The sequence below is a fragment of the Pinus tabuliformis genome, chromosome 9 (assembly GCF_031772625.1).
Source record: "Pinus tabuliformis cultivar Carrire ecotype Pingquan chromosome 9, CPIR1, whole genome shotgun sequence".
Taxonomy (NCBI): domain Eukaryota; kingdom Viridiplantae; phylum Streptophyta; class Pinopsida; order Pinales; family Pinaceae; genus Pinus; species Pinus tabuliformis.
The window spans coordinates 85,699,786-85,724,924 of NC_142307.1; the positions used below are offsets into that span (position 1 = coordinate 85,699,786).

A 25,139-nucleotide genomic window follows, 5' to 3' on the forward strand; every position below is an offset into this window, starting at 1 on the left:
TACTCAGTGTTCCACAAGGACGCGTCCCCTAGGGTCGGGTGCGCGCACCCCTCGCACCCCACGCACCCGGGACGGGGAGTCTCTTGGGGGTGCGTTTCCCCACGCACCCTTTTTGGGGAGTCTTGGGGATACGCAAGGGGGTGCGTTTCCCCAGTGTGGGAGTCTAGACTCCCCAAGACTCCCCAAAAAGGGTGCTTCTGGGCGTCCCCCTTCAGTGTAGGAGTCTAGACTCCCCAAAAAGGGTGCTTCTGGGCGTCCCCCTTCAGTGTGGGAGTCTAGACTCCCCAAACAGGGTGCGCCTGGGCGTCCCCCTTTAAATTTGTCTAATAAGACTTAAAAATTAAATATTAAAAATCAAAAATTCAAAAATCAAAGCCATTAATTTTTTTTTTAAACTAAAATTAAAACTAAATAACTAAAACTTAAAAGTCTAAGCTGAGGGATGGTGAGCCAAGTCATTGCCGTTGAGAGACACTGAGCTGAGACAGCGTGTTGCGTCCCCTTGCAGGCTTGCTGTTGGCAGTTGCTCCAACCGCTGTTGTTTAAAATTTTGACCACGACTTTCAAGTTTCAGTTGCAGGTCCAAAATTCGAATTTCTTCCAAATAATTTGAAGAAACCAAGGAACAACAAGCAGACTGCCCAGAAAACAATGAAGCTCTTCACAAATTTTATGTCTGAATTTCTCTGCTCCAAAGCCCCTGTAACCTGCAGAGTAAAGGAAAACCTAAAACAATATATGTGAATAGACAAAACCAAAAACCCTAGATCAGCTAATTTTTTTTTTACAGTATCTACAAACTGAAAGCTCTTAGGAAGCCAGATTTATCAATAATCACAGTAATATTATCAGAATTTAATTTAAATGTAAAATGTTTCAGAAAACCCTGCATGCATCTTAAAAAATATTTCGAATGATAAGCCCGGGACCAAGAACTAGCTGGGCTCTTTCAGAAAACACAACCCGGGAGTTGGCTGGTTCAGCTGAGAACTTCCCCTAACGCCCGGTAATCTGGAAAAAAGGATTTCCTGCACAGCTTAAAATCAACCATCAACATAGAAGGAGAAAACAATAGTGAAACCCCGATCAAATAGATATACCTGCCACTATATTTTAGAATCTAAACTATCATTCAAACCCCAAAGATCAGACAAGATACCTGTGCCTAGATCAATCTTCATTAAGCTATCATTAATGGCTGAAAATAAAATTATGCAGAAAAAATAGAACAATCTTACAACATTTTCAGAAGAGTAACACCAGCAAGATTTTAACCCCAAAGTCTTCTTTATTGCACAAAAAATGACTACAAGAGAGCTTTCTTTAGCACCAGACTCTCAGATCCAATCTTGATCTCAAATGACCCCTAACACCCTATTTAAAGGAAAAATTCCCAACGGCTAGTTCGAGTGATCCACGTCAAAATGATCTCGACCGTCGATGAGGATCAAGACATCTCTTAATCTCATCTGTCGAATTTTTTAATGCATTAAAAATTGAAATTCTGCATTTATTTACTCAAAAATATTATTATTTTATTATTTTTTAGGTTTTTTTTTTTTTTTTTTTAAATTTATTATTTTTATTTATTATTATTTTTTTAAATTATTATTATTATTATTATTTTTTTTAAATTTTTATTTTTCAGTTAATTTTTTAATTTTTAATTTATTTTTAAATGGATCCTCGAACTTAGCCTTTGGAAAAGTCACCTAGGACCTAGGACTTAGGACTTACGAGGGGATTAAAACATTTTCTAACCCTCAAGACACTTTACATCATGACTTTTACAACTTTACATCTCAAGGGGAGAACCCATTTGACATAGACCTTCATAAACCACCCAGTTCTGCGACACAACTATAATCTAGTAGATTAACACACTAGGATTCTCCTAAGATTCTAATGACAAAATCCATTCCGGCTTTGGGGTTAGGCTGAAGGAAAACTCTGCCGATCATGGATCGGTGAGACGAAAAACCTTCCGGAACGTAGATTATCACTTAGAAAATTAGGTCCACCTAGGCAATTTACATACATGACTCATATCTGCTAAGATTATTTACAATTTATACATGCAGACTGGGTTTACAACATAAATTGATCAAGCTGTCGATGACTGTAGAATGGCACGGACATGTCGATCAAGCGCTACCCTTTTTGCAAAGAAAAGGGGGTGTACTGCTATGGGTAGTTGACCGGTAGTGGTCAACAGGAGGAAATCGATCTTGTTTGGCCTTGAGCTTTAATCTAATGATTTATTTTTGGTAGGAGAGTTTGGCCAGTAAATTAAAATTATTCTTCATCAAAATATTTTCTCAAAATTTACTTGGGCTAATAATGTTTTATTTGCTTAATAGAGCTAATTTTCTCTTGTAAATTATTGTAAATAATTTGTGAATATTTTGCAAATATCTCTAACCCTTGTAAGTTATTTTTATCATTTATAAGTAATAATTTTGGCTTTTTATTTGATAAATTTCTAGATTTTGTGTCTTGGGCTCTCTTTATTCTTCTTGTAGGCACTTGATCTCAGCATTTCAAAGGCAAATCTAAAGCAGAAGTAACTAGCCATTATTCAGCCCAAACTGTTGGGGTTTTAGGCTATGTTACTTGGGAGCGGGAGCGACCATTTTCAGAAGCTCCCGGTTTGGGAGCGAATCCTGGAGCGATTTTTTAAAAATATATATATATATATATATATATATATATATATATATAGTTTATATTTTTTAATTTTTGATACGTATATGTCAACAAAAACATGTAGAATGATGAATTAGACATAAAAAACATAAAAAAACATAGATTGATCATTGAACCATATCACATCAATCATCTAGAAATTATAATCGTCATCAACCATGTCCATAAGTTAGTAAAATAGATATTACAACTGCAACATATTGAGTCTTAGACTCTTATAAATCATGATTCATCAAATTCAATCTTAAAGTTCCAACTTCAAGCTTTCAGAATTGAAAATTTCAAAATTCAATAACATTTATCATCATTGATCACCAAAGTTGTACTTGTAAGCTAAGTTTAACCATTACAAACTTCAAGTAATATCGAAGATATTTCTAAGTCCTAACTTCTAGTTCTAACTGTTAACATGATATGAAATGTTATAAATTTATAAAATGAAACATGAATAATGAGATGAAATGAAACAACTTTAGTCTTTCACAAAGCATCATATTCATAATTCACAATCATTACCAATGAGTTATAATTGCCAAGGCCCAACTTCAAACTTCAAATTTTCATTGTCACAGTGATATAATGTTTACAAAAAATATCATTATGATATGAAAGAGTCAAGAGTCAAGAGTCAAGGACTCAAAACTCAACAGTTATGAAAACTAAAGTCTAATAGAAACTAAAAAAGACAAGTAAACTGTAAATCTACATGTGGCCCTTGCCACGAGAGTCTCCAGGAGTATAAGCAGGTCGTGGTGGTCTTCTAGGAGTCTCCCGCACAGACCGACGACCAGAACTAGAACCTCCACGCGAGGGTGTAGATGGAGGTGGCGACAACAAAGGAACAAGACTCGGACCTCGAGCACTGCTACCAGTAGATGATGGAGGTGGAGGTGGAGGTGGCATGGCTGCTGCATCTGCTTCAATTTCATCCCTTACAAGTTCATCTTCTAGTTCTTCAATATGTACAACGCCATCCTCCAAATTGTCATCCTCTGGGTGATTGTCCCAAATTTTATATGTGGGATCCTCATTAGCCCGATCACAGTAATGACTCAACAACCTCAAGTTGTAGTGCACATAAACCAAGCTTTCTGCTCGGTTTTCATTGAGTCTATTTCTTTTCACATTATGTATATAGCTGTAGGTGCTCCAACACCTCTCTGCAGAAGAAGAATTTACAACCTGTGAAAGAACTTTTTTTGCCAATTTTGGCAAAAGTCCGTGGCTGCCATATGTTTCCCACCATGTGAGAGTATCAAATTTATCTCTGTCGTCCATTGCATGGAAGTTACCATACAAATCACTGCACTGAGGTATTTGCCTATTTCAAGGCGCACAGCTGCACATTCCTCCCTGTCAGGTATCAATTTTTCTAATGCTTCCAAATATCCTCTAGTTACCTCTTGATCTAAGTGGGGTTTGGTCCTAACCCCACCCCCTGCTGCAGGTTTGCCCAACCAAGATGAAGAGTAGTATTTTGGCGTAAGGATATACGCCAAGCAATGTAGTGGAACATTAAGCTTATTCCACCGTTCACACACACAATCATGAATTAGTTTGTACAAGTTGGGATCTCTATTATGAACAATATCTTTTATTTGCCCCAACATGGTATCCATTTGCTCATACACCTCGCCAATCACTGGTTTGTCTGTATCTGCAAACCGAATCATGTGATAAATTGGCTTGGTGAAATCCAATACCTGCCTCACACTTGTCCAAAACTGCCCATCAAGAGCGGCCTCCTCCACCATTTCAAAACCTCCCATGTCAGCTGCATTTGTAGCCCTTTCCTTTAATACCTGCCAATGTGGACTTGATACCATGCTAGCTAATGCCTCTCTTACCTTCAAAAGGCGCCTGAAGGTGAGGTAATAGCTACCAAATCTTGTCTTCGCAATCTTCAGCAACTCCAATCTCGAGTGATTGCGGAAAAGGCCATTCGTATTGCTATGATTTGTAATAAATTTTATCATTTGTTTGCCTTTCTTGTACAAATCACCAATCCATTTGTATTGTGCATTTTTGTTTTTGACAATATCATGCAACAAAAGGTTCAATGTGTGAACCAAACATCCAGACCAAAATATGTTGGGGTATTTATCCTCAATAATTGCTCCCGCTGCCTTACAATTAGCAGCATTATCAGTGATGACTTGGATGACATTGTATGGGCCAATACGCTCAATTGTTTCAAGTAATGCTTCTGCAATGTTGATAGTGGTCTTGAACTTGTCTGAGTAATCATGTGCAGCTAGAAAGATGGGACCACTAACAGACACAGCAAGAACACTTATCAATGGCTTGCCTTTTACATTTGTCCATCCATCAGATACAATGGACACCCCATAGTCAGTCCAAGAACTTGTCATTTTATTCAAAGAATGTGATATTTTTGCTTTTTCATGATCAAGGCCAACTGTTCTTGCCTTGTCATACCCAGGGCTCTTGTATCCTTTAGGGGCATCATTTATGGCAGAAACCATTTCGTGCCAATAAGGTGAGCGTAGAACATTAAATGGTATCCCACATGCATAGAGAAACCTGTAAACTTTTGAATCCACATCATTCCTACACCCCTCATCAAGGAAATCTGATATGGTTCTACGGCGTAAAGATGATGACCCTGTGCCTCCATGTCCATAGGCATATCCACTGCCTTGGGAGGATGCTGAAGGAGTTCTTTGTGAGCTTGGTTCAAAGAAACCCCTTGATCTTTTTGTTCTGTATTGGGCTTCCTCCTCTTCCTTTATGTATTTGGCTCTATCTGCTGTTGACACCGCTGCACAAGTTTTGATTCCTATTTGTTTCTCTCCATCCCATGGCCTTTTCCCGCAGAGGTGTCTTATAGCACGGGTGTATGAACCTGTGTAATCAGTGTTGCAATGGGGGCAATGAAATTTAGTGGTTCCACCCCCTCTCCCTGTTTCAGCCCTTTGAACATATTTCCACAGTGGAGTTTGGTCTTGTTTAGTTTTTTGAGGGTCATGTTCACCCTCCTCCACCTCCTCCTCACTGGGGTTTTCACCCATTTGACTTCCTCCGGCTTCTTCATCCACCTCTTCAGTTTCAGGCCCCCTCCGTTTCCTACTCTCCACCACCATAATAACCATAAAAGGGACCAGGAAGAGGAAAATGCCAATAAATATCCCCAGGTCCATGGTGTTTGATGTTTGTAGGGTTTGAGTCTTGAATCTGCAAATTAATTTAGTTTATTGGGATTAATTCATTTAATTTATTAATTTAATTTAAATACATGATCTTTAAACTCAAACAGCTAAATTAAACTAGCCAAATTAACTACCTAACCAGCTAAACTAACTAAATGATTAAGTTACTTACCTCTGCAGGCTTGCTCCTCGCTCCTTGGCACTTGCTCCTCGCTCCTCAGCTCTGGCTCCTTGCTCCTCAGCTCTTGCTCCTTGCTCCTTTGCTCTTGCTCCAGCTCTCAATCTCTTGCTCAATGAAGTTGAAATGAAATTTTTTTGGCCCATTGGGCTTATAAAATAAAAAAAAATTTCTAAATTTTTTTGAAATTTCGGGTCCGGCGGATTTTTTTTCCGCCGACCCGCTCCCGGCCCGGCTGAAATCGCTCCCGGAGCGATTTTTAATGCCCGGGAGCGATCAGGGAGCGATCGCTCCCCGATCGCTCCCGGGCATTAAAAATCGCTCCGGGAGCTCGGGAGCGATCGCTCCCTAAGTCGCTCCCTGACAGACCAGGGAGCGCAAATTTTTTTAAGGGAGCGCGCTCCCGAAAATCGCTCCCGTCCGGGAGCGATTTTGGGAGCGCGCTCCCGAGCCGCTCCCGCCCGGAGCGCGGTTCGGGAGCAGGTTCGAGGGGGGGGGGGGGGGCGCTCCCCCGCAACATAGGTTTTAGGGCCAGCATCAACATTAGAGGAAGTCGTCCAGCTTATCCAGGGGTAGCGTTTTTACATTTGAAGGTAGATCTATGGTCTAGATACCAAGACGTACAAGACCCAAGTGCCCAAATTTGGACGCTGGGGTTGGAAGAGGAAACGCTAGCCCTAGAGGGCTCTTTTGCAGCTGCAACTGGGGTTTTTCTTGAACAGATATTTTCTGAAGTTGATTTGCAGGTGGATTTTCAAAGTTGAAGTCATTTTTTGGGCATTTGCAACATGTTGAGGCTATATTGGCCTAGCCGCAAAGGCTAGAGGCCATCCCAGACCTAGTTGTTGGGGTTAGAGGGCTAAAGGCCCTAGCTGCAGCCATTTGAGGCCTCCCCAAAAGGGCTGCAGCCCTAATCAGACCTCCAAGCCTAGGCCGAAGTCCTAGAAGGCCTCAACTATTGATTCTTGCAAGGGATTTCAAGGCTAATTTCTTGTTTTGAAGGCTTAAGACAATATTTGGCAAGAGTTTGCAGTGATTCTCCATTATATTTTTGTTGTCTAGGGAGCTAATCTTGGTTTTTTAGGCTTATTTTCCATCAAGTAAGGGTTTCAAGGGACAAAAATTTATTTGATTCATCACTCCAGCCCTTGGAGGCCTAGCCGCTAGCCTCAAGGCCACTTTTGGACCTAGCCACAAGGGTTCCTAGGCCTTCTAAGCCTAGCCGCAGCCCTAGAGGGCCTCTAAACCCTAGCCATTTTCATAATTTATCATTGAGTTTTTTATTTATTTTTTATTTTTTTCTTTTCAGGGGGCTAATCCCTGTGCTTCCAAGAATATTACACTTGTTGGAGGCTTCACTTCACCAGTTTGAAGCCATTTTCCCTAGCAGCTAGCCTAGGAGGCTGAGCTTGTCTTGGCTGTGGGGTTTTGGTGACCTTCTTCCTTGCTTACAAGCTAACATTTGGTGGTTGTAGGTATTCAAAGGTCAAATCATTGTTAATACTTTTCATCTTAGGCCTTAAGCTTGCCTCAACTTTGTAAACTTGCTATTGAAGCTAGGCCACTAGGCCTTTAGGGTTTTCTCTCCTTAAATCTCTCCTTTTTTAACTGTCATAAGCAATTAGATCTGAACATTAAGATTTTAGTTGCATATAAATCAAAATATAAGCCTAAGCAACCCCAATATAAGCTAACAACTCATATAAGACATCACACTTTGATTATAAGGGTTTAATTCATCAATCTAGTTAAATTTTGTTGGTTGTCCTATGCATTTTTGAAGTCTGATACATATTGTAGAAGTCTGATCTGAGTTTGCAAAGGTCTGATATAATTGCTACAACAGTGTAATTGTTGGTATCTTGCTCTTAAAATCTCATTTAAGTAAGCCTAATATACCAAAGATGTTGAAATTTTTAAGTTTAACCCGTTAGAAATTCTTCCTGTACTATTTGGTTTATTTCACCTACTTGTTTAATTACTTAACAAGTTATTTACCATGTAAATATTGAAGATAAACACAAGTACAATATCAACATCTACAGATCATCAACTGAAAGAAAACAAGCACACAAGTGACACCATTATTTTTGAACCAATGTCCCTGGAAAAGCCCAATGTGGGAAAACCGGTGCAACTATTCAGAGGGTTATATTATTATGCAGTTTATCTGAGTACAACTAGGTGCCTAAACTGGCTCACCCGATAGAGAAAAATATACAACAGCAATACCTCTATATCCGGAAACATGTATTCAAAAAACTTGTCCCACAAAACCCTCTTCGACACAACTGAAGCTCAGCGCTAGCCCTTCTGGCCTCTGCGTCAGCCTCCTGCTGACCTTCGTTAGCCCTAGGACTCTTTGCGTCAGCCCTCGGAGGCACTGCACAACCTCTGGGAGCCTCTGTGTCACTCCCTCTGCCCTCTGCGTGGATGACATAGTCTCTCTGGGCTCTGCGCTGCCTCTGCTGGGCTTTGTGTGGCCTGGACTGATTGCTGCTCTGGCTCTCTCCGCTTCTGTGCTGGTCTCCCAGTATTGTCCCTGCCTCTCTGCCTCATACTCACTGCCCCTCACTACTGATCATTGATTCAACTTTGCTTAGCAACCCCGCTATAGCAAAATGAATGACTGATCACTCTGGTGTATTCTCCAATTGACCCTCAAGCCTCCTCTTATACTTTTCTCGTTGGTCCATCAATGGCCGAGATTAAATCTCTAATCAACGGCTAGGATTAGATTTGGCTTGATCCATGACGTTTGGAATCTTCTAACCCAGTTTTATATTAATAACCATTAATATTTTATTTTTCCTAAGTTTGGACTTAGGAACTCCATTAAAAATATTAATTATTTTAATTTCTCCCAAACTGGTTAGACTCTGCCCAAAACTTTTATGGGTCTTGGAGATCTCATGTGCTTTAGCCTCTCCACCAATTTTCATGGCTAGAGCACATCCGATGCTACCCCAAATCAACACTCCCTCTTAGCGAGGACTGTGCTCTAGTAATACTCCACACTGAGCATCACCCTGATTATCCGGCATCGGTCCCTGTGTTGATGCTAGGCCTCCCCGCCCAACATCCTCTGCACTGCTGCATCCTGTACTGCTGCCCATGGCCCTGCCACTGCCACTGCCACTGCGGCATCCATACGGCAGCTCCCTCTGCATCCGTGCTGTTGCTGGTCCATCCTCCCAGCATTGCATTTGCACTGCATCCCCTCTCATCATGCTGCATCGTGCTGCCCATAGCACTGCCACTGCTAACTGTTGCACTGCAACTTAGTTATCGAGAAGTAAGTAACTGATCCTCCCAACTCTGACATCCATGTCAGGCTAGAGACACTCCCAATGCTGAAGCTCCCTCTGCCACTAATAAGTGCTCCCTCTACTAACCTTTGCACTGTTGCGACAACTCCCTGCATCTCACACTATTGCATACCTCTCTGTGCCATCATGCGCTGGTGCACCACTTCCGTGCCTCTTGCACTGTTGCAGCCTGCTAGCCTCGCGTTGCCTTGGGACTCCTGCAGTGTAGCACTCTTCGCCGCTTCATCTGCATCCGTCTCTACCAACATCCGCTAGTCCTACTACTCCTCTTCGGGGCTCCCGTAGCAAGGTATAATCCAAGAGGTTGGGTACCTCAAGGATCCTGCCCCTCATCGCCTTTTGTCCTCCTAACTACAGATCAATGTCTCCCCACTTCTTCTCAAGTGGCACATGAGCACTCATGCCACAATCGTCATCCTCCTCGACTTCTTTTTCCGCCCTCGTTGGCGCTGCCTTGGTCTCAGAAGCTTCTCCCTTGCTCTTCTTCCTCGGACACTGGTTCACAAAATGACCCAACTCCCCACAATGGAAGCACTTTACCTTGGAGAGGTCCTTCTTTTTCCTTTTCTCCTGCTTTCCCACAGATGCTAGAGCCACATCCTCTTCTTCCTCCTTCTTGATCCTGACCTCTTTTCTGCTATTCCCCGCCTTGGTCAACCGTATGATCTCTTCTTGATGAAGAGTTGCCCACAGTTCTTCCCAATCTGGAAGATTCGTCCTACCCAATATGCTCTAGACAAATACTTTCCAATCCTCGGAACTGCGTTCAGTGCTGTCCTCACCATCAACTCCTCATCCGACGTGGCCCTTATGGAAGTTAGCTGGTCACGGATCTCCTTCAATCGACCGAGGAAGACATCTATCTTCTCTCCCTTCTGCATCTGGTATGCCCTTAGTTGATTCTCCTGGAGCATCTTCCTCTGCACGGAAGTATGCTGGTACAATGTCTTCAAGGCATTCCACATCTCTTTTGCTGTTTCCTTCTCAGCAATATGAGATACCACATGATCCTTGACCCTATTGACCTTGCCGCCTACACCTACCTACAAGTCAGTGAGAAAAGCCTTCAACCCCAAAAGGTGTGGTTGGTGGCAGGAACTAAGAGAAGGGGCTGTCACACTAATCCCGAATCTTTCCGTTTGAGCTATTTCCTAGGTTAGCTAAGGGGGGTGGTCCCTAATGAAAAGTTAATTTAAAAAGGATGTGAGTTTCTAGGAGAATTGTTAGAGTTAAATAGATTATCTCTTTAAGATTTATAAGCAAAAAATTGATATGAGCAATAACCATCATAAGATAAGCATGAAATACATAAACAACCAGTGCCTTCCAAGTATTTGCTCTTTAAGAAATGAAATTGTATTTTGCTTAAAATGAAGTGAAATGCTTTCAAATGGAAAGCCAAAATAACCCTGAAAAGTGAAACACTAAATTGTTAGCACAAGATATTATAAATGCTTTCAAGATGAATAAGTCTACAAATCAAAGCATGGAAACTATCTTGCTCAAAAGGATACGAAAATAACTCAAATGTTAGACCAAGATGACAACAAAGTATGCTAAAATATAATCTACAAGAGGTTAGACCAAAGAGTATGAGCAAGTTCTCCTTTTTGACTAGCCATGACTTAGCTCTTTGAAATAGCCATATACTAATAAATGAAGTACAATATGTAAAAAATAAATTTTTCCAAGTTTGATATTTTGATGCAAGAAATAAAAGCTTTAAGAAACTTGAAAGAATCCCTGCAAGACACAAATAAGATATAGATTAGATTTTGGAATTCAAAACATGCGGGTTCTCCTTGAATATTTTTCAAGAATGGGTTGATTCCTCCGAAAAAGCCCCTCATGCTTGAAAAGTTTGACCAAATAATGATTCATCTACAAAACTTCACACCAAATCATTAAATCACATGAAATTAAATAAGTGCAGTGGAAAGAATCCCTAGAGATACATCTATTATCCGCTAGAAGATTTCTTTTCCTAAAGCAAATAATTAATTCTTATGCTAATATGAGATAGCTGCATACTAACATAACTTGAAACAAACATGAAAGAAATAATGACATGAGAAGATAAATAGAAGCATAACAACAAGTCAAGAATTTACCACACATGCAAGGAGAAGAACACCATCACGCTTTACCCCAAAGACTATTGTATTACATTGCAAGTAGTGAATACAATCCCACAGTGTCTCCTCAAGCACAATAGCTCATATTACATGATATGATATGAGAGCCCATGGATCTACTATATAAAGAGTTAGGAGCAAATCCCAATGAAGAATGACAATGACAAATGGTATTGGAGCCAATCTCAATGTAGAAGTGATTAACCAAGTGGCATGAGGTGACAATCCCAAAGAGAAATTTGAATTTGTTGAATGGAGCTCCAATGCCAAGTGTAAAAATCGAATTCTGGCAAGTGGACATCATTTTCTTTTTCACTTATGTGTCAAATTCAAATTTTATGATAGAATGACAAGTGTATATGGCTGGTAACCCATTTGGAGGCAATTTCCCACAAAAATCTCCACCAAATATTCTCCCAAATCCTCCCAAATGTGTATTAACTTCACAAATTCGAATTTCCAAGTAAATAGCTTTCTCCTTTAATGCCAGAAATTCGATTTTATTTGAGCACATGTCCTTTCCTTGATTTTAGGAGTCCACATCACCTTCGGACTTCACTTTAACACCCCCATAATTTTCCACCTCATTTCCACAACATTTAGCATGTGTGGATATTTATTTTTCTCCATTTATTTAATTTCTGGCTTAATTAATTGCCAGATTTCCCACTAAACTTAGGAAAAGTGGGTTTTGAAGGTTCAAAACACATTTTTAACCCCTCAAAGTGTGTCATAGTAGAAATTTGAGGATGAAAGGTGTAATTTTGATTGCTCATACCTCATACAACTTCTCTACATTGCACTTATTACAATTTAAATACAATTTTATTTGCAATTTTTGACCTGCGAGAAATCTAAAAAAAATAAAAAATGACTACCTAGACCTAACCAAATTCCACGAAATTTTTTGTGTGATCTAGTATGGTAATATATATCAACTCTAGACACTAAGATGTCTCAGGGGCTCAACCTTCAAACCGTCACCTTGGCTTTGGGGTAAAAAGTGAGTGAAAAAAACCCAAAAAAATATCATCTCTGAAAAAGAAGGGATAGCTAACCAGATAAAAAAAACACTCCAAGGTGTACTCATTTGCTGATCAAGTCCCAACATCCTAGGCCTATTACAGACTCAAAACTCATCATAGTAGTATCACTTATTACAATTCCTCGCAGGGTGTGGAATCTGGGTATAAGAAATATGATGAGAAGATAGAAGTAGAGTTAAAAAAATCTGTTGACTGATGATATTTGATGGTACAAGTGTTCTCTGGATCATCCTTGTGCATGGAGTCTTCATATAATCATCAAGTGCCACTCTAGTGGTCAATAGACCTCATCAAGGATGATGCACTTAGCCTTAGCCATTGCCTCCTCATACCTTTCATTAGCTATTGGGACAACTGGGATAGCTATCACTCTTGTGACGAAGCCCTTGAGGCGATGTCTGTCTAGAATAGACAAGATCCTGGCCTTTCAGACCACAAAGTTGGATGCTCCATCTAGCCTATCCTGATCTCTCAGCCCATTCATGGCCATCTCGCTGCTCTTCTTTCGACTCCTTCGAGTCTCTCTACTTCCCTCCTAGAAGTCCTCTGTTCGACTCCTGCTGAGTCTCTCAACTTCCCGTCTGGAAGTTCTTGGTTCAACTCCCTCTGAGTCTCGATTTCCGTTCTAGAAATCCCTCTGCCAACGTCAAGTTGCCCCACTTCGATCGTCTGTGCAACTGCACCACTGATCCAGATTCCTTGGCTAGAAATTCGCCTCGGTAACAACTCCCTCCCCCTTGGTCTTGCCCTGTTAGGTACTGTTTTGACCACAGTACCCCACCAGCTTCGCTCTGCAAATTACCCATAGCCTCCTATACCCCAGCAACTGAAGGATTGAACCACTTGGCTCTGCGCAATCCCGACACTGGCAAATTAGCTCCCCCAGCCAACTGCGTTAGCCCTCTTGGCCTCTGCGTGAGCCTGATTCTGCCTCCCTTAGCCTCTGCGCTGTCTTTCTCTGGCCCAGAATGATGACATAGTCCCTTTGCGTCACTCCTTCCTCTGTCGCCTTCTGCAAGGATCAACTTTGTCACTCGGGACAACTGAATCTGCTACAAATGCTCTGTTCGGTTGATGCCTTTAGTTTTCCTGTGATCTGCAACCACGCTTTGATACCATCTTGAAATTTCTAAGTCTAACCCATTAGAAATTCTTCTTGTACTATCTGGTTTATTTCACCTGCTTGTTTAGTTACTTAACAAGTTATTTACTATGTAAATATTGAAAGTAAACACAAGTACAATATCAACATCTATAGATCATCAACTGAAAGAAAACAAGCACACAAGTGACACCGTTATTTTTGGACCAATGTCCCCGGAAAAACCCAATGCGGGAAAACCGGTGCAGCTATTCAAAGGGTTATATTATTATGCAGTTTATCTGAGTACAATTGGGTGCCTAAACCGGCTCAGCGGACAAAGAAAAATATATGGCAACAATACCTCTATATCGGGATACATGTATTCAAAAAACCTGTCCCACGAAACTCTCTCCGGCACAATTGAAGCTCAACACTGGCCCTTCTAGCCTCTGCGTCAGCCCCAAGACTCTCTGCGTCAGCCCTCTGAGGCATTGCGCAGCCTCTGGGAGCCTCTGCGTCACTCCATCTGCCCTCTGCGTGGATGACACAGTCTCTCTGGGCTCTGCGCGGCCTGGACTGACTGCTGCTGTGGCTCTCTCCGCTTCTGTGCTGGTCTCCCAATATTGTCCCTACCTCTCTGCCTCGTACTCACTGCCCCTCGTTGCTGATCAATGATTCAACTTTTCTTAGCAACCCCGCTCTAACAAAATGAATAACTGATCACTCTCGTGTATTCTCCAACTGACCCTCAAGCCTCCTTTTATACTTTCCTCGTTGGTCCATCAACGACCAAGATTAAATCTCTAATCAACGGCTAGGATTAGATTTGGCTTGATCCATGACTTTGGAACCTTCTAACCCAGTTTTATATTAATACCCATTAATATTTTATTTTTCCTAAGTTTGGACTTAGGAACTCCACTAAAAATATTAATTATTTTAATATCTCCCAAACTGGTTAGAATTTGCCCAAACCATTTCTGGGTCTTGGATATCTCATGTGGTTTAGCCTCTCCACCAATTTTCATGGCTAGAGCGCATCCAATGCTACCCCAAATCAACAAAATAATCATCATCTTGATTAAAGGGCTAAATAAACATTGAATTGGTTGCATTACAAGAAGAGTTTTGGGACTGATCTAACATTAATATTTTGTTGGTTTGATTTGCTAAGTCTGGTGTATTTTTGAAGTGATAGCATTGTGAGAAATCTATTGGTGAATTGGTCATATAACTCTTGCCCTGAATTTCTTCTTTTTGCATTGTCATTACATCATTGCATTGTGGATTTAGCATTCATTGTTAATCAATGTTAGCAATCTCTAAAAAGAATTATTACTTTACTGATTTTTTATTTGGCAGTGCTTAAGTAACATATGTGATATTGACGTAACAGAAATCTAATAAGCTCTTGAAGTAATTAGAAATTGGTAATTATGTTTAATTGGTATTGCTTCTCTTGCTTCATTGAGATAGTCTTTCCAATTTTCCTTTAAGTGCTTCATTTAATTACTCTTGTAATCTTATGTTAAACGTCATTGTGAGCATCTTGTTTTCAAATGATATAATCTTGTTGAAGCAGTTAATTCACTTAATAATCTCATTGGAGCAATCAGTCACATTTTGCATTTCATTCTAGGACTAGAATTGCATTTATAAAATTTACCTCCAAGTATAAGCTTGGTTGTAAGAAAATAGGATCACTTTCTTCAAACAATTTGAGGATTCTAGACCCTCATTCACAGTTAACATAAGTGACCTTGCAGTTCTCTTGCGGGCAACCCTTGTATGAACGAAGACACCTATGTGGTTAGAACTCCACGGTAGGTATCGTTAATGAGACCTTAACCTCTTTCCTTTGGACTTCTCTCTACAACTTTCGTTCAAGACTAACTCCAAAATAATTGAGGAGAAGGATAAATCTAGATTAGGCATATAATTAAAAATAACCAAGAGCTTGCATCTCACATAGAACTAGGTCCTGCACTTCATATAGGATAGAATTTTCATATTGCAACAACTGTTCATCCGGTGACTTGGAATTATAATTCAAATTGTGCAGGTAATCAATCTTAAAGATACTAGTCTCGAACTAACAATCTCAATAAATCTAATTAAGTGGTGCTTAATAATCATACTTTCCTATTGGTGCTTAGTAATCATACTTTCCTATTAATATCAACCAAGTTACTAGGCCGTTCAATTGTGTCTCCTTTACTTGTTGGTTTCCAACAAGCAATTCATCTTTTCGTCCATAAGGACTACCCCCCATAGTCTGCAATTAGGAGACATATTAAATAGAGAGGGCAGGGATCAGAGAGACAACCCTTGCCCTGAGCATTGTCGCAATCTAGTGTACAGTTTCAGCGACAACACCCATGCTTCATAAATAATTTTTCTTTTACATTTTCTTTCTCCTTTTGATCAATACACACGAATTACATCAAGACAGGAGTCAAATGTCAATTATGAAGACCGAAAGTAGTTACATTCTTCAACAAGAGGAGTACAAACTAGTAACATTTTCGCTACTTGGCCTTGATGTATTCTTTTGTGGATGAAAATTGCTATTTGATGTGACTTTTTGCTTGGAGATGCTATTCTTGGATCGAAAGAGGAGCTATTTTCGAAAATTTTGTAAGTTTATTGCTGATTTTGATATTTTGCATGATTTAAATGTTTTAGGTAGGTTTTCCATTTCTCCATGTCTAAATCCTTATCATTGGTGAAACTTTGCTTCATTGTTGCATATAGAATTGTCTTCTTAATAGCCTATAAGGAAACTCCAAGTGTGCAGATCATATAATTAATTTCTCCCCTCACAAGAATAGTAGCTAGGGTTTTACAAGTGGATTCCTTAGTGTATGCCCCTCACTACAATGAGGTCCTTCTTGACATTTAATTCCCCTAAGACTCCATTTATTCATAGTAGGTTAAGGCACTAGTCCCTAGAGTGTGTTGATCACCTTAAAATCAAATTAAATTTCCCTTAACCCTATATCTCCTAAACAGCTAGGGCAGCCACTAGAGTTTTAAAGGCAGATTTGTCTGTAAAGTATGCCTTTATTGCATGGGAGTGGCTCTTAATTGTAGGGTAATTTGTGTAAACCATAACAAAATAAAATCTAGCATCATAAATTGTTTTGCATGGCTTAATAGGGATGATATCATCCCTATTTATTGCTGTTGCACATATCTAACAGCCCTAAAAATCCTATTATTTACATTTGCCCTAGTCCCTGTCGGAAATCCTTGGTTCCCTTCTTGTTGAAGATCATTTCAAGACTCTAAGGCTGCTATATGCCATTGTGTGCCCTAATAAAGAACATCAATTAAATCCTAACTTATGGCAGCCTTGCCATATGTCTAATCATAGAAAGGTTGAATCCTAGTCTTGAACATCTTGGCCTTCTTAGGCCCTGCCAAGCCTTAACCTATTCTGGGTCCTCTGAAATAAGTGACCTTGGGCCATAGCGTTAGAAGTTAGAACACTTTGTAGATGGCACAGAGAAGCCCCCCTTGTGGCTGAAATCCCACTAAACAGAAGGAGGAAGGTTGCTGAAATGACAGTGGCAAACCCTTCCTCATTGTTGCCATAGGGTCTGGTCCTTGAGTTCTCTCACTGGAGCTGCTAGATTTTGTGGAAACAGGGACCAAAAAGGCTTTATGCAGGGTTGGTTTACTCTAGATGTTATGATCTTGGCATGAGAAACCTTCGAGTGGGCTTGAGAGATTGGCCAACAGTCTCTTTTCTTGAAATTGATTTTGACAAGGCTTATGATTAGATAGATTGAATCTTCACCATGGAGATGTTGACTTGCTTGGGTTTTGGACTATGGTGTTTGGTGGTGGTAAACACATTGTTCTCTCATGCATTTAAAGTTGTCTTTGTTAGTAGTTCATTGTCCTTCTAGATCTGTCGCATTGATTTATTTGTTAAGGTGTCCCTTCACCTCTTATTTGTATGTCTTCACTATGGATGCCTTGGGTTACTTGTTGGGGGCTACTTGTATTTAAGAGCATGTATGGAGCATCTTGCTTCTTGACTGGTTAGTGATGGTCAACAATCACATTGTTTATGACTCCCTTCTCTATGTGCAGGTTGACTAGAGCACCATTGATGGTGCTCATGCTTGTTTGGATCTCTTTTGTTCAACATTGGGTGCTGCCATTAGTGAGGAGAGGATGGAATTTTGGTTGGTAGGATTGGACACTATTCCTTGCTGGATTTCCATAGCATGGACTTTGGTTAGGGGTTTGGTTAGCATGTGACTATTGGGGTGGGGATCTGATCGATGGCTATGTAGGATTGGTCTTTAACAATTTCAGAGTAAACTTCATGTCTGGTATCATGAGGACCTTCTATTTGCTGGGAAGTTGACAGTGGTTGGATGGTTTTATTTAGGCCTCGTACATTTATTATGTGTCTTATTGGTTGCCAAGTTGGGCTTAGTTTTGACATTTGGAGCATATCTTGAGGTGCTACTTGTGCTTGTATGGTGGGGAGAGGAGTTTTCCTCTTGTTCCTTCGGATGCATGTATCTTTCCCAAAGATGAAGAAGGGCTTCCGCTGATTGGTGTTGTTACTCAGGGAAGTATTGTCATTGACAAGTGGGTGCTGCAGTGCTGAGAGGGAAGTATTGTCATTGATTACTCCTTGGTAGGTTTTATTTTGACGTCGGTTGATGACATCAAAGCATGTTGACAAGGTCTGATAGGATTTTGAATTTTGTTCGATATTATTTCTTCGCCCCACTTGTTCTAGTTATCTGGTTCTATTATGTTTGAGAGTATTTGGACAACATGGAAGTCAGTCACTAGCCTAGCCAAGTGGGTTTATAGGGCGACATGATAGGTTGGATTTGTTGGGACTCCTTAGTTAGAGCTCAAGGTCTTAGGGTACTTGTATTGCAAAGTTGACACATTTCGACGCTTCTTGTTTGAGTAAAAGGGACAGTTTCTTTTGGCAGGATTTGTGTTTGTGTAATAGAGTGGTGTGTTCTTGGAAAGAATGGCGTGCCTTGGTGCATGAGTATTGTTTTGCCTCTCCCATACAAACCATCTTTTATGAAGCTAGTTGGGTCAATCCCCCAAGAGGACTTGTACCAAATGAATATTGCAATGTCGATACCCTATTGGAGAAATTTGGGGTAGAGTTTTGGTCGACATTTATAGTGGTATGATTCACAAGGGATCTATTTGGTGTTGTGTTAGCAGAATTTGTCAGTTCTTTTTATCAATGCGAGGTGGGTTTCAGTTGATCTAGGGGATAGCTGGGTGTGCAGATTGCACAAAATCTGGTCAGTTCGGCTTTCCTATAAGCTACAGGTATTTGCATGGCTGGCCATCTATTAAGAGATTCCTTTCAGGCCAGGTTGGCAAAGAGTGGGCTCTTCGATGGTCTTTGACCTGTTTCTCATCATTTTGAGATGGTGAAGTATATCTTGTAGGATTACCAGTTTGCTAAGAATTGTTGGAAGTATATGCAAGACCAATATTCAGTTCTTCTTCTGGGAAGTATTCACTGGCATGCAGCCTTGTTTGCTGATGGTAGCTATCTATTATGGTCCTCTGTCATTGGGATTTGGCGATCTTTGAGAGTTTCTTCTCTATTCATCCTTAGGAAGGTCAGCTGTAGGTTTGTTTTGAGCATGAGGCCAGTTCTTTGCCCGCTTTTTGTACAATGTGGTGTGATGAGGAACATCACCAGTTGTTGGCTAAAGGTGTTTTATTGATAAAAGATGCAAAATCATTATATGCCGTAGCTCATTCTGGCATAACTCAATTATACCCTTCCACATTTTTTATTTGCTGTTTGTAAACAGTTCTATGGAAATATATTTTTCAAAAAGTAAAAAAATTGCATATATTTCACCAAATGTATTAAATCTATTTAGAAGTACAGTCATGTATCATTTCTCATCCATGAAAGTGCTTTACTACATATATGTTTCTGCATGTTTGTCTTATATCAGCTGTGATCTCTTTCAGCAACGTATCTAGAAGTACAGTCATGTATCATTTCTCATCCATGACAGTGCTTTACTGCATGTATGTTTCTGCATGTTTGTCTTATATCAGATGTAATCTCTTTCAGCAACGTATCTAGAAGTACAGTCATGTATCATTTCTCATCCATGACAGTGCTTTACTGCATGTATGTTTCTGCATGTTTGTCTTATATCAGCTGTAATCTCTTTCAGTAACGTATCTAGAAGTACAGTCATGTATCATTTCTCATCCATGACAGTGCTTTACTGCATGTATGTTTCTGCATGTTTGTCTTATATCAGATGTAATCTCTTTCAGTAACGTATCTAGTTGGCATCTCTGTGAGCATATCCCATACTCTACTGACATAATATTTTAACTGGAGATATGCCAATGCTTTGTAGCCAGTTTAGGATATGCACGTGTCTGCTTATATGCATGCATGCATCATAGACAAGTATGTGGCATGCTAACACTGCTATGATTGATTGATCAGATGAACTCCAGAAATCCTGAGGACTCGTCTGAAGCTGAAATAGACGTGCCTGATATTTTCTGCATGGGTGAGCATGCATTTGCTTTAGACGAGGAGATTGGAATTGTCTGCAGTGTTTGCAAATTCGTGAAGCAAGAAATAGGTGGCATTTTCCCGTCACTGGTGGGCATTTTGAATTTGAAAGATACTGCTATTTTTCATGCAATAGATGGATGAAAACTATAGACAATATGTAGGAATAAGCTTTTGAAACCAGGGAAAACAGATTTAATTCATAAGATGTTAAGTCTTACATATGCAAGTAATTTTAACAGTTATATTTCTTGTTGAATTGTGTAGATTGTAGAGGCTGGAGGAAAGCGGAAAAGATGGGATTATGATGTAGAGATTCCATTATACTTGACAGACCTGTATTCTGAAGACCATGGTGAATCTTCATCCTTTGAATTACTTTGTCCTACAGAGCACTCTGTGTGGAACCTTATTCCAAACCTAAAAGAAAACATGTACACTCATCAGCAAGAAGGGTTTGAGTTCCTGTGGAGAAATCTTGGGGGAGGACTGATTCCAGAAAAGATTAAGCCTCCTACATCTGAAGAGGTAGGAGGTTGTATTATCTCTCATGCTCCAGGGACAGGAAAAACATTTCTCATCATAAGTTTTCTTAGGACCTACCTGGAATTCTTCCCAAGAAGCAGACCTCTCATTATTGCTCCATTTAACATGCTTTTACCTTGGGAACGAGAGTTCAAGAAGTGGGGTGTAGACATTCCAGTATACATGCTAAATAGATCGAAAACCTTTTGGAAAGAATTATGTTCTAGTGATGAACATACAGACATTGTTCACATGGGCAGGGGTGGTAATTTCAGGGGAAGAAGGTGGAAAAATATGCGTCGTCTGGTAATGTTGAATGAGTGGCACAAAAGAAAAAGTGTGCTAGCTGTTAGCTACAATCTTTTTGTGTACCTAACTTGTGGGGGAAAACATATCCCATCTCAAGAAGCTCAGACTGTTGGCAAATTGCTTTTGGAGAGCCCAGGTATTCTTATTCTCGATGAAGGTCACCAAGCTCGAAATAACCAATCGAAGATATGGAAATCATTGAAAAAGGTGAAGACGAAACAGCGCATTATACTGTCTGGAACTCTTTTTCAGAATAATTTCAGAGAACTTTTCAACACCTTGTATGTGGTAAGGCCAACTTTTGTTGATCGCTTCTTGGGTCGAAGCTCTAGGCAATCCATATGCCCTAGCAAAGTAATCGCTAACAACAAATCCCACAAGGAACCATCTGAAGAGAACGAGAACAGATTAAGAAAGTTGTTCATGGATGAAATTGGGAATAAAATTCAGAATGGAAAAGAAGAATTTAATCAAACCCTTGTGAAGTTCAGGATTATGACTGATGATTTTGTCCATTATTATGAAGGAAGAGTTCTTAACAGCCTTCCTGGACTAAGGGATTTTGCTATCATTTTAAGACCGTCTTCAATTCAACAGACCATCTTAGATCAGATAAATTTGGAAGACAGAATCCAGAGACTCAGCAATTTTGAATATGAAACTATGATTTCTTGTGTGTCTATCCATCCATCACTTTATAGGGACTTTGGCTATAGAAAACTTTCTGGTCTCGATATTCCTCATATTGAAGCTATCAGAAAAGATCCCCGTCAAGGAGTAAAAGCGAAATTTGTTCTTGACCTTGTGCAGCTCTCCAGAGTCATCGAGGAAAAGGTGTTGCTATTCAGTCAAAACATTCCACCTTTAGCATACATGGTGGAAATGTTTGAAATGCATTTCTCATGGAGAAAAGGCAAGGAGATTTTTCAGCTAGATGGAACCCTTCCTTTAGATGAACGTCAATCAATTATTGACCAATTTAATGATCCAAATGGGGAGGCTCGTGTCTTGTGTGCCTCAATTAAGACATGTTCTGAGGGCATTAGTTTGACTGGGGCTTCAAGAGTAGTCTTTCTTGATCTAGTCTGGAACCCATCCATTGTCAAGCAAGCTGTAAGCCGAGCTTTCAGGTTAGGGCAAAAGAAGCATGTCTACGTATATCGCCTCTTGGCATCAGGAACCATGGAAGAAGAGAAGTATCAGAGGACTGTTTGGAAAGACTGTTTATCAAAGTTGATTTTTGTTTCTCCAGATGATGGAGATCCAAGTACTAGAGATAACAAACAGACCATACACTGTGAAGATAAAATCCTTGACAAGCTTGTTGAACTGGACAGAGAAACAAATGCATTCAATACCATTTTTGAACACAGTGAATTGAAAGGGAGGAAGGACACGAGGTCAGATTACTTTAAGGGTTACTATAACTTAAAGGAAAAATTCCCTGTACATGTTCCTTCTTAATGGCAAACTGGATTACTGACACAATTCACATTAGTGTAAGGCTCAAGCAGGCACGTGTTAAAAATTTGTAATCAAAGTGCCTCTAATGTGATGGCTCTAGGATCGGTCAGTCTAGAAATTTCTTAGCATAGTATACTATTACTGACAGAAGGTGAAACTGAAAGATCTAATTAGTAATTAAAGGTTGTCTGCAATTTATTTTCTTTGTGTGCTTCTATTTACTATAACATTATTGTGGAAAAGGGAAAAGACGTTTAGAGTGAAAAAAATTAGTATTGTGCTACCTTTCAAATTGCAATCAAGGAATCTGAAGCATCACAATTTTCTTAATTATCAAACATTGGCTCAGTTCTGCTCTGTATTTCTTGAATTTCGAAAGATAGTGCATATGGTACATATTTGGCTTGCTTTATCTGATAAATTTTATGATCAAGGCCAAATACTACTTCTAAACTAACTGATATTAACTTTTGATACAAAGGACAATGACTATGAAAGACCATAAACTGACAGAAAGGTTAAACTGTGCATGTTGCCAACTTTTCAGCTTTTGATGCAAGGAATCAAACGCGTGATGAGTTTCAGTTGTTTTCCTCCATGAACATCTCTTAAACTATTTGAAGTGTTCAGAGGAGCTGATTTATGCATGGTAAATTTTCTTACATGAAAAGGAACACAAGAATCAAAGACACATTTGTCATTTCCTTATGCATCACGAATTTAGTGAGCTGGAATGAGTTGGCATGAAAATTTTTCCCTGAAGATCAATGGAAATGTACTTTTGAGTTACTGGAACACATGTAGAATCTGGGTTTGACTTTGGATTGCTGTTCTGTAGTTGGGCTCAACAAACAGATCGCTCCTCTCTCTCCCTCTCTCTCTCTCTCTCTGTGTATGTATGTATGTTCCTAACCTTTTATTTTTCTCTTGAAAGGGTTATAGTTTGTATTCACAAGTCTGCAAGAATCTAAAGGATGTATTATCATTCCCTATAAAGAGAAGGGAGAACAATTCTATCAATTCATAATGCTGTATCCTTTGTCGATTCTATAACAGGTTTGAGCATATAGACTGGTTACATTTCAGCCCACAGAGGGCACACAATATAAAGGACGTCTCTGCTTTTAAATGTCAGAAGAAAGCCCTTCTATTCTATAAGACAGGATCTTGATCAGTCTGAAATAAACACACCTGCAAACTTCAAGTTTTGGTTTTATAGCCTCCCTTGCTTCCAAATCCTCATCTTTGTTGTTCTCTCTCAGTATATGATTGAAATGAATCTGCTGAACGGATTGGGCTACATCTTTAGCTCTGTCTATCTTTGCCTTTAGGAAGATGTTATTTGCCTGATACACCTTTTTTGGCCAGGATATGACTAGGTTTGAATCTCCCTAGATGCTTCTTCCCTTTATTCTGTTCTCAATAGTCAGGGCCATCAAAACTAAGGCTGCTTTGATTTCAGCCTCTTTGTTTGCCCCCAGATGCATCCCATATCTTAATAAAATGACCTTATCTCTGCTAAGCATAAATTTTCCACCAGCCCCACTATTCTCAGGGTTTCCTGTAGAAGCTCCATTGAAAAACCCCCTAAGGGAAGTCCAAATCAGGGGGAGCGGAGAAACTGATCTGGGTGGTTTGTTTTTGTCTCCACCTTAAAGTATTCATAAATGGAGAGGATCTTGTAGTAAACTTGAACTGGGGTCCATGTGGCTACATTGAAAATGGTTGCGTTTCTTGTAAGACAAAGGGCCCATAAGACAATCACAGGCAGACCATGGAGATTATTTCTTACTTCATGATTTTATAGCTACAATTCAAGAGCTTCTTCCATGAATGAATCCCTCCAGTCTACGATGCCTTAGTCAACGGCTTCACATTGGACCAAGCCTCTAGTAAGTAATGCTACTATAAATAGAGATGGGTGACAGTCTGGGTTCTCCTTACATAATGGAGGGGGTTTACATATTTCTGAACCAACAAATCCCACCATAAGCGATTGATTAATATAACCCTCCATGTAGCCTTTGTTCCCGTAGCCATGGAAAAGTGGTGAATATGTTGAATATGGTTCAATCCCCAACCCTTTCACACTCGGGAATAGAAATACTTTTCCAACTAGACAAAGGAATTTCCTCCTGATCCTTTGAGCTGACTCACAGGATTCTCATACTCCTTCAATTTTGTTCGACATTTTGCTTTGATATGCATGTTATTGAGCTGCAATATACAGGGGTGGCCTCTATAACACTTTTGTGGAGTCTGTCTCCCACCTATAGTCAACCGTTTGTTTTTCTATGAGGATGTCATTTTCACCATCCTTGCATAAAGCCAGAACTAATTCAAAGGGATCCTCCTTATAAGATGTTAGAATTTTACAATCATATCTCTCTGCGCTTCGTTTACTGTATGAAAAGATTTTGTATATTGGAGGATGCTGATTTCCATGATAGTTACCATACAGAATAGCTTTAGAATCTTCTCCAAAGCCTTTGTTTCCTTAATAGTGTCATTCTTAAACAATGGAACATTATCTACAAACAAGATTGGTGATAAGCATGTTTCCAATCACTTTGATCTCTGTTAAAGTCCCTTGTATATTTGCTAGATTAAGTAATCCTGTTGATGTCCTCAACG

At 39.8% G+C, this 25,139-nt stretch overlaps 1 protein-coding gene across 1 annotated transcript in view; it reads left to right on the forward strand.

Annotated features, from left to right (window-relative positions):
* LOC149147218 (uncharacterized) overlaps positions 1 to 22,790 on the forward strand; it is a 249,979-nt gene extending 227,189 nt beyond the window's left edge. Inside the window, exons 4-5 of the mRNA XM_089440680.1 lie at positions 20,136 to 20,297; positions 20,475 to 22,790. Of these exons, the coding sequence (XP_089296806.1) occupies positions 20,136 to 20,297; positions 20,475 to 22,505 (2,193 nt within the window). The 3' untranslated portion in view covers positions 22,506 to 22,790. The remainder of the gene's footprint in view (positions 1 to 20,135; positions 20,298 to 20,474) is intronic.
* The last annotated feature ends 2,349 nt before the right edge of the window (positions 22,791 to 25,139 follow it).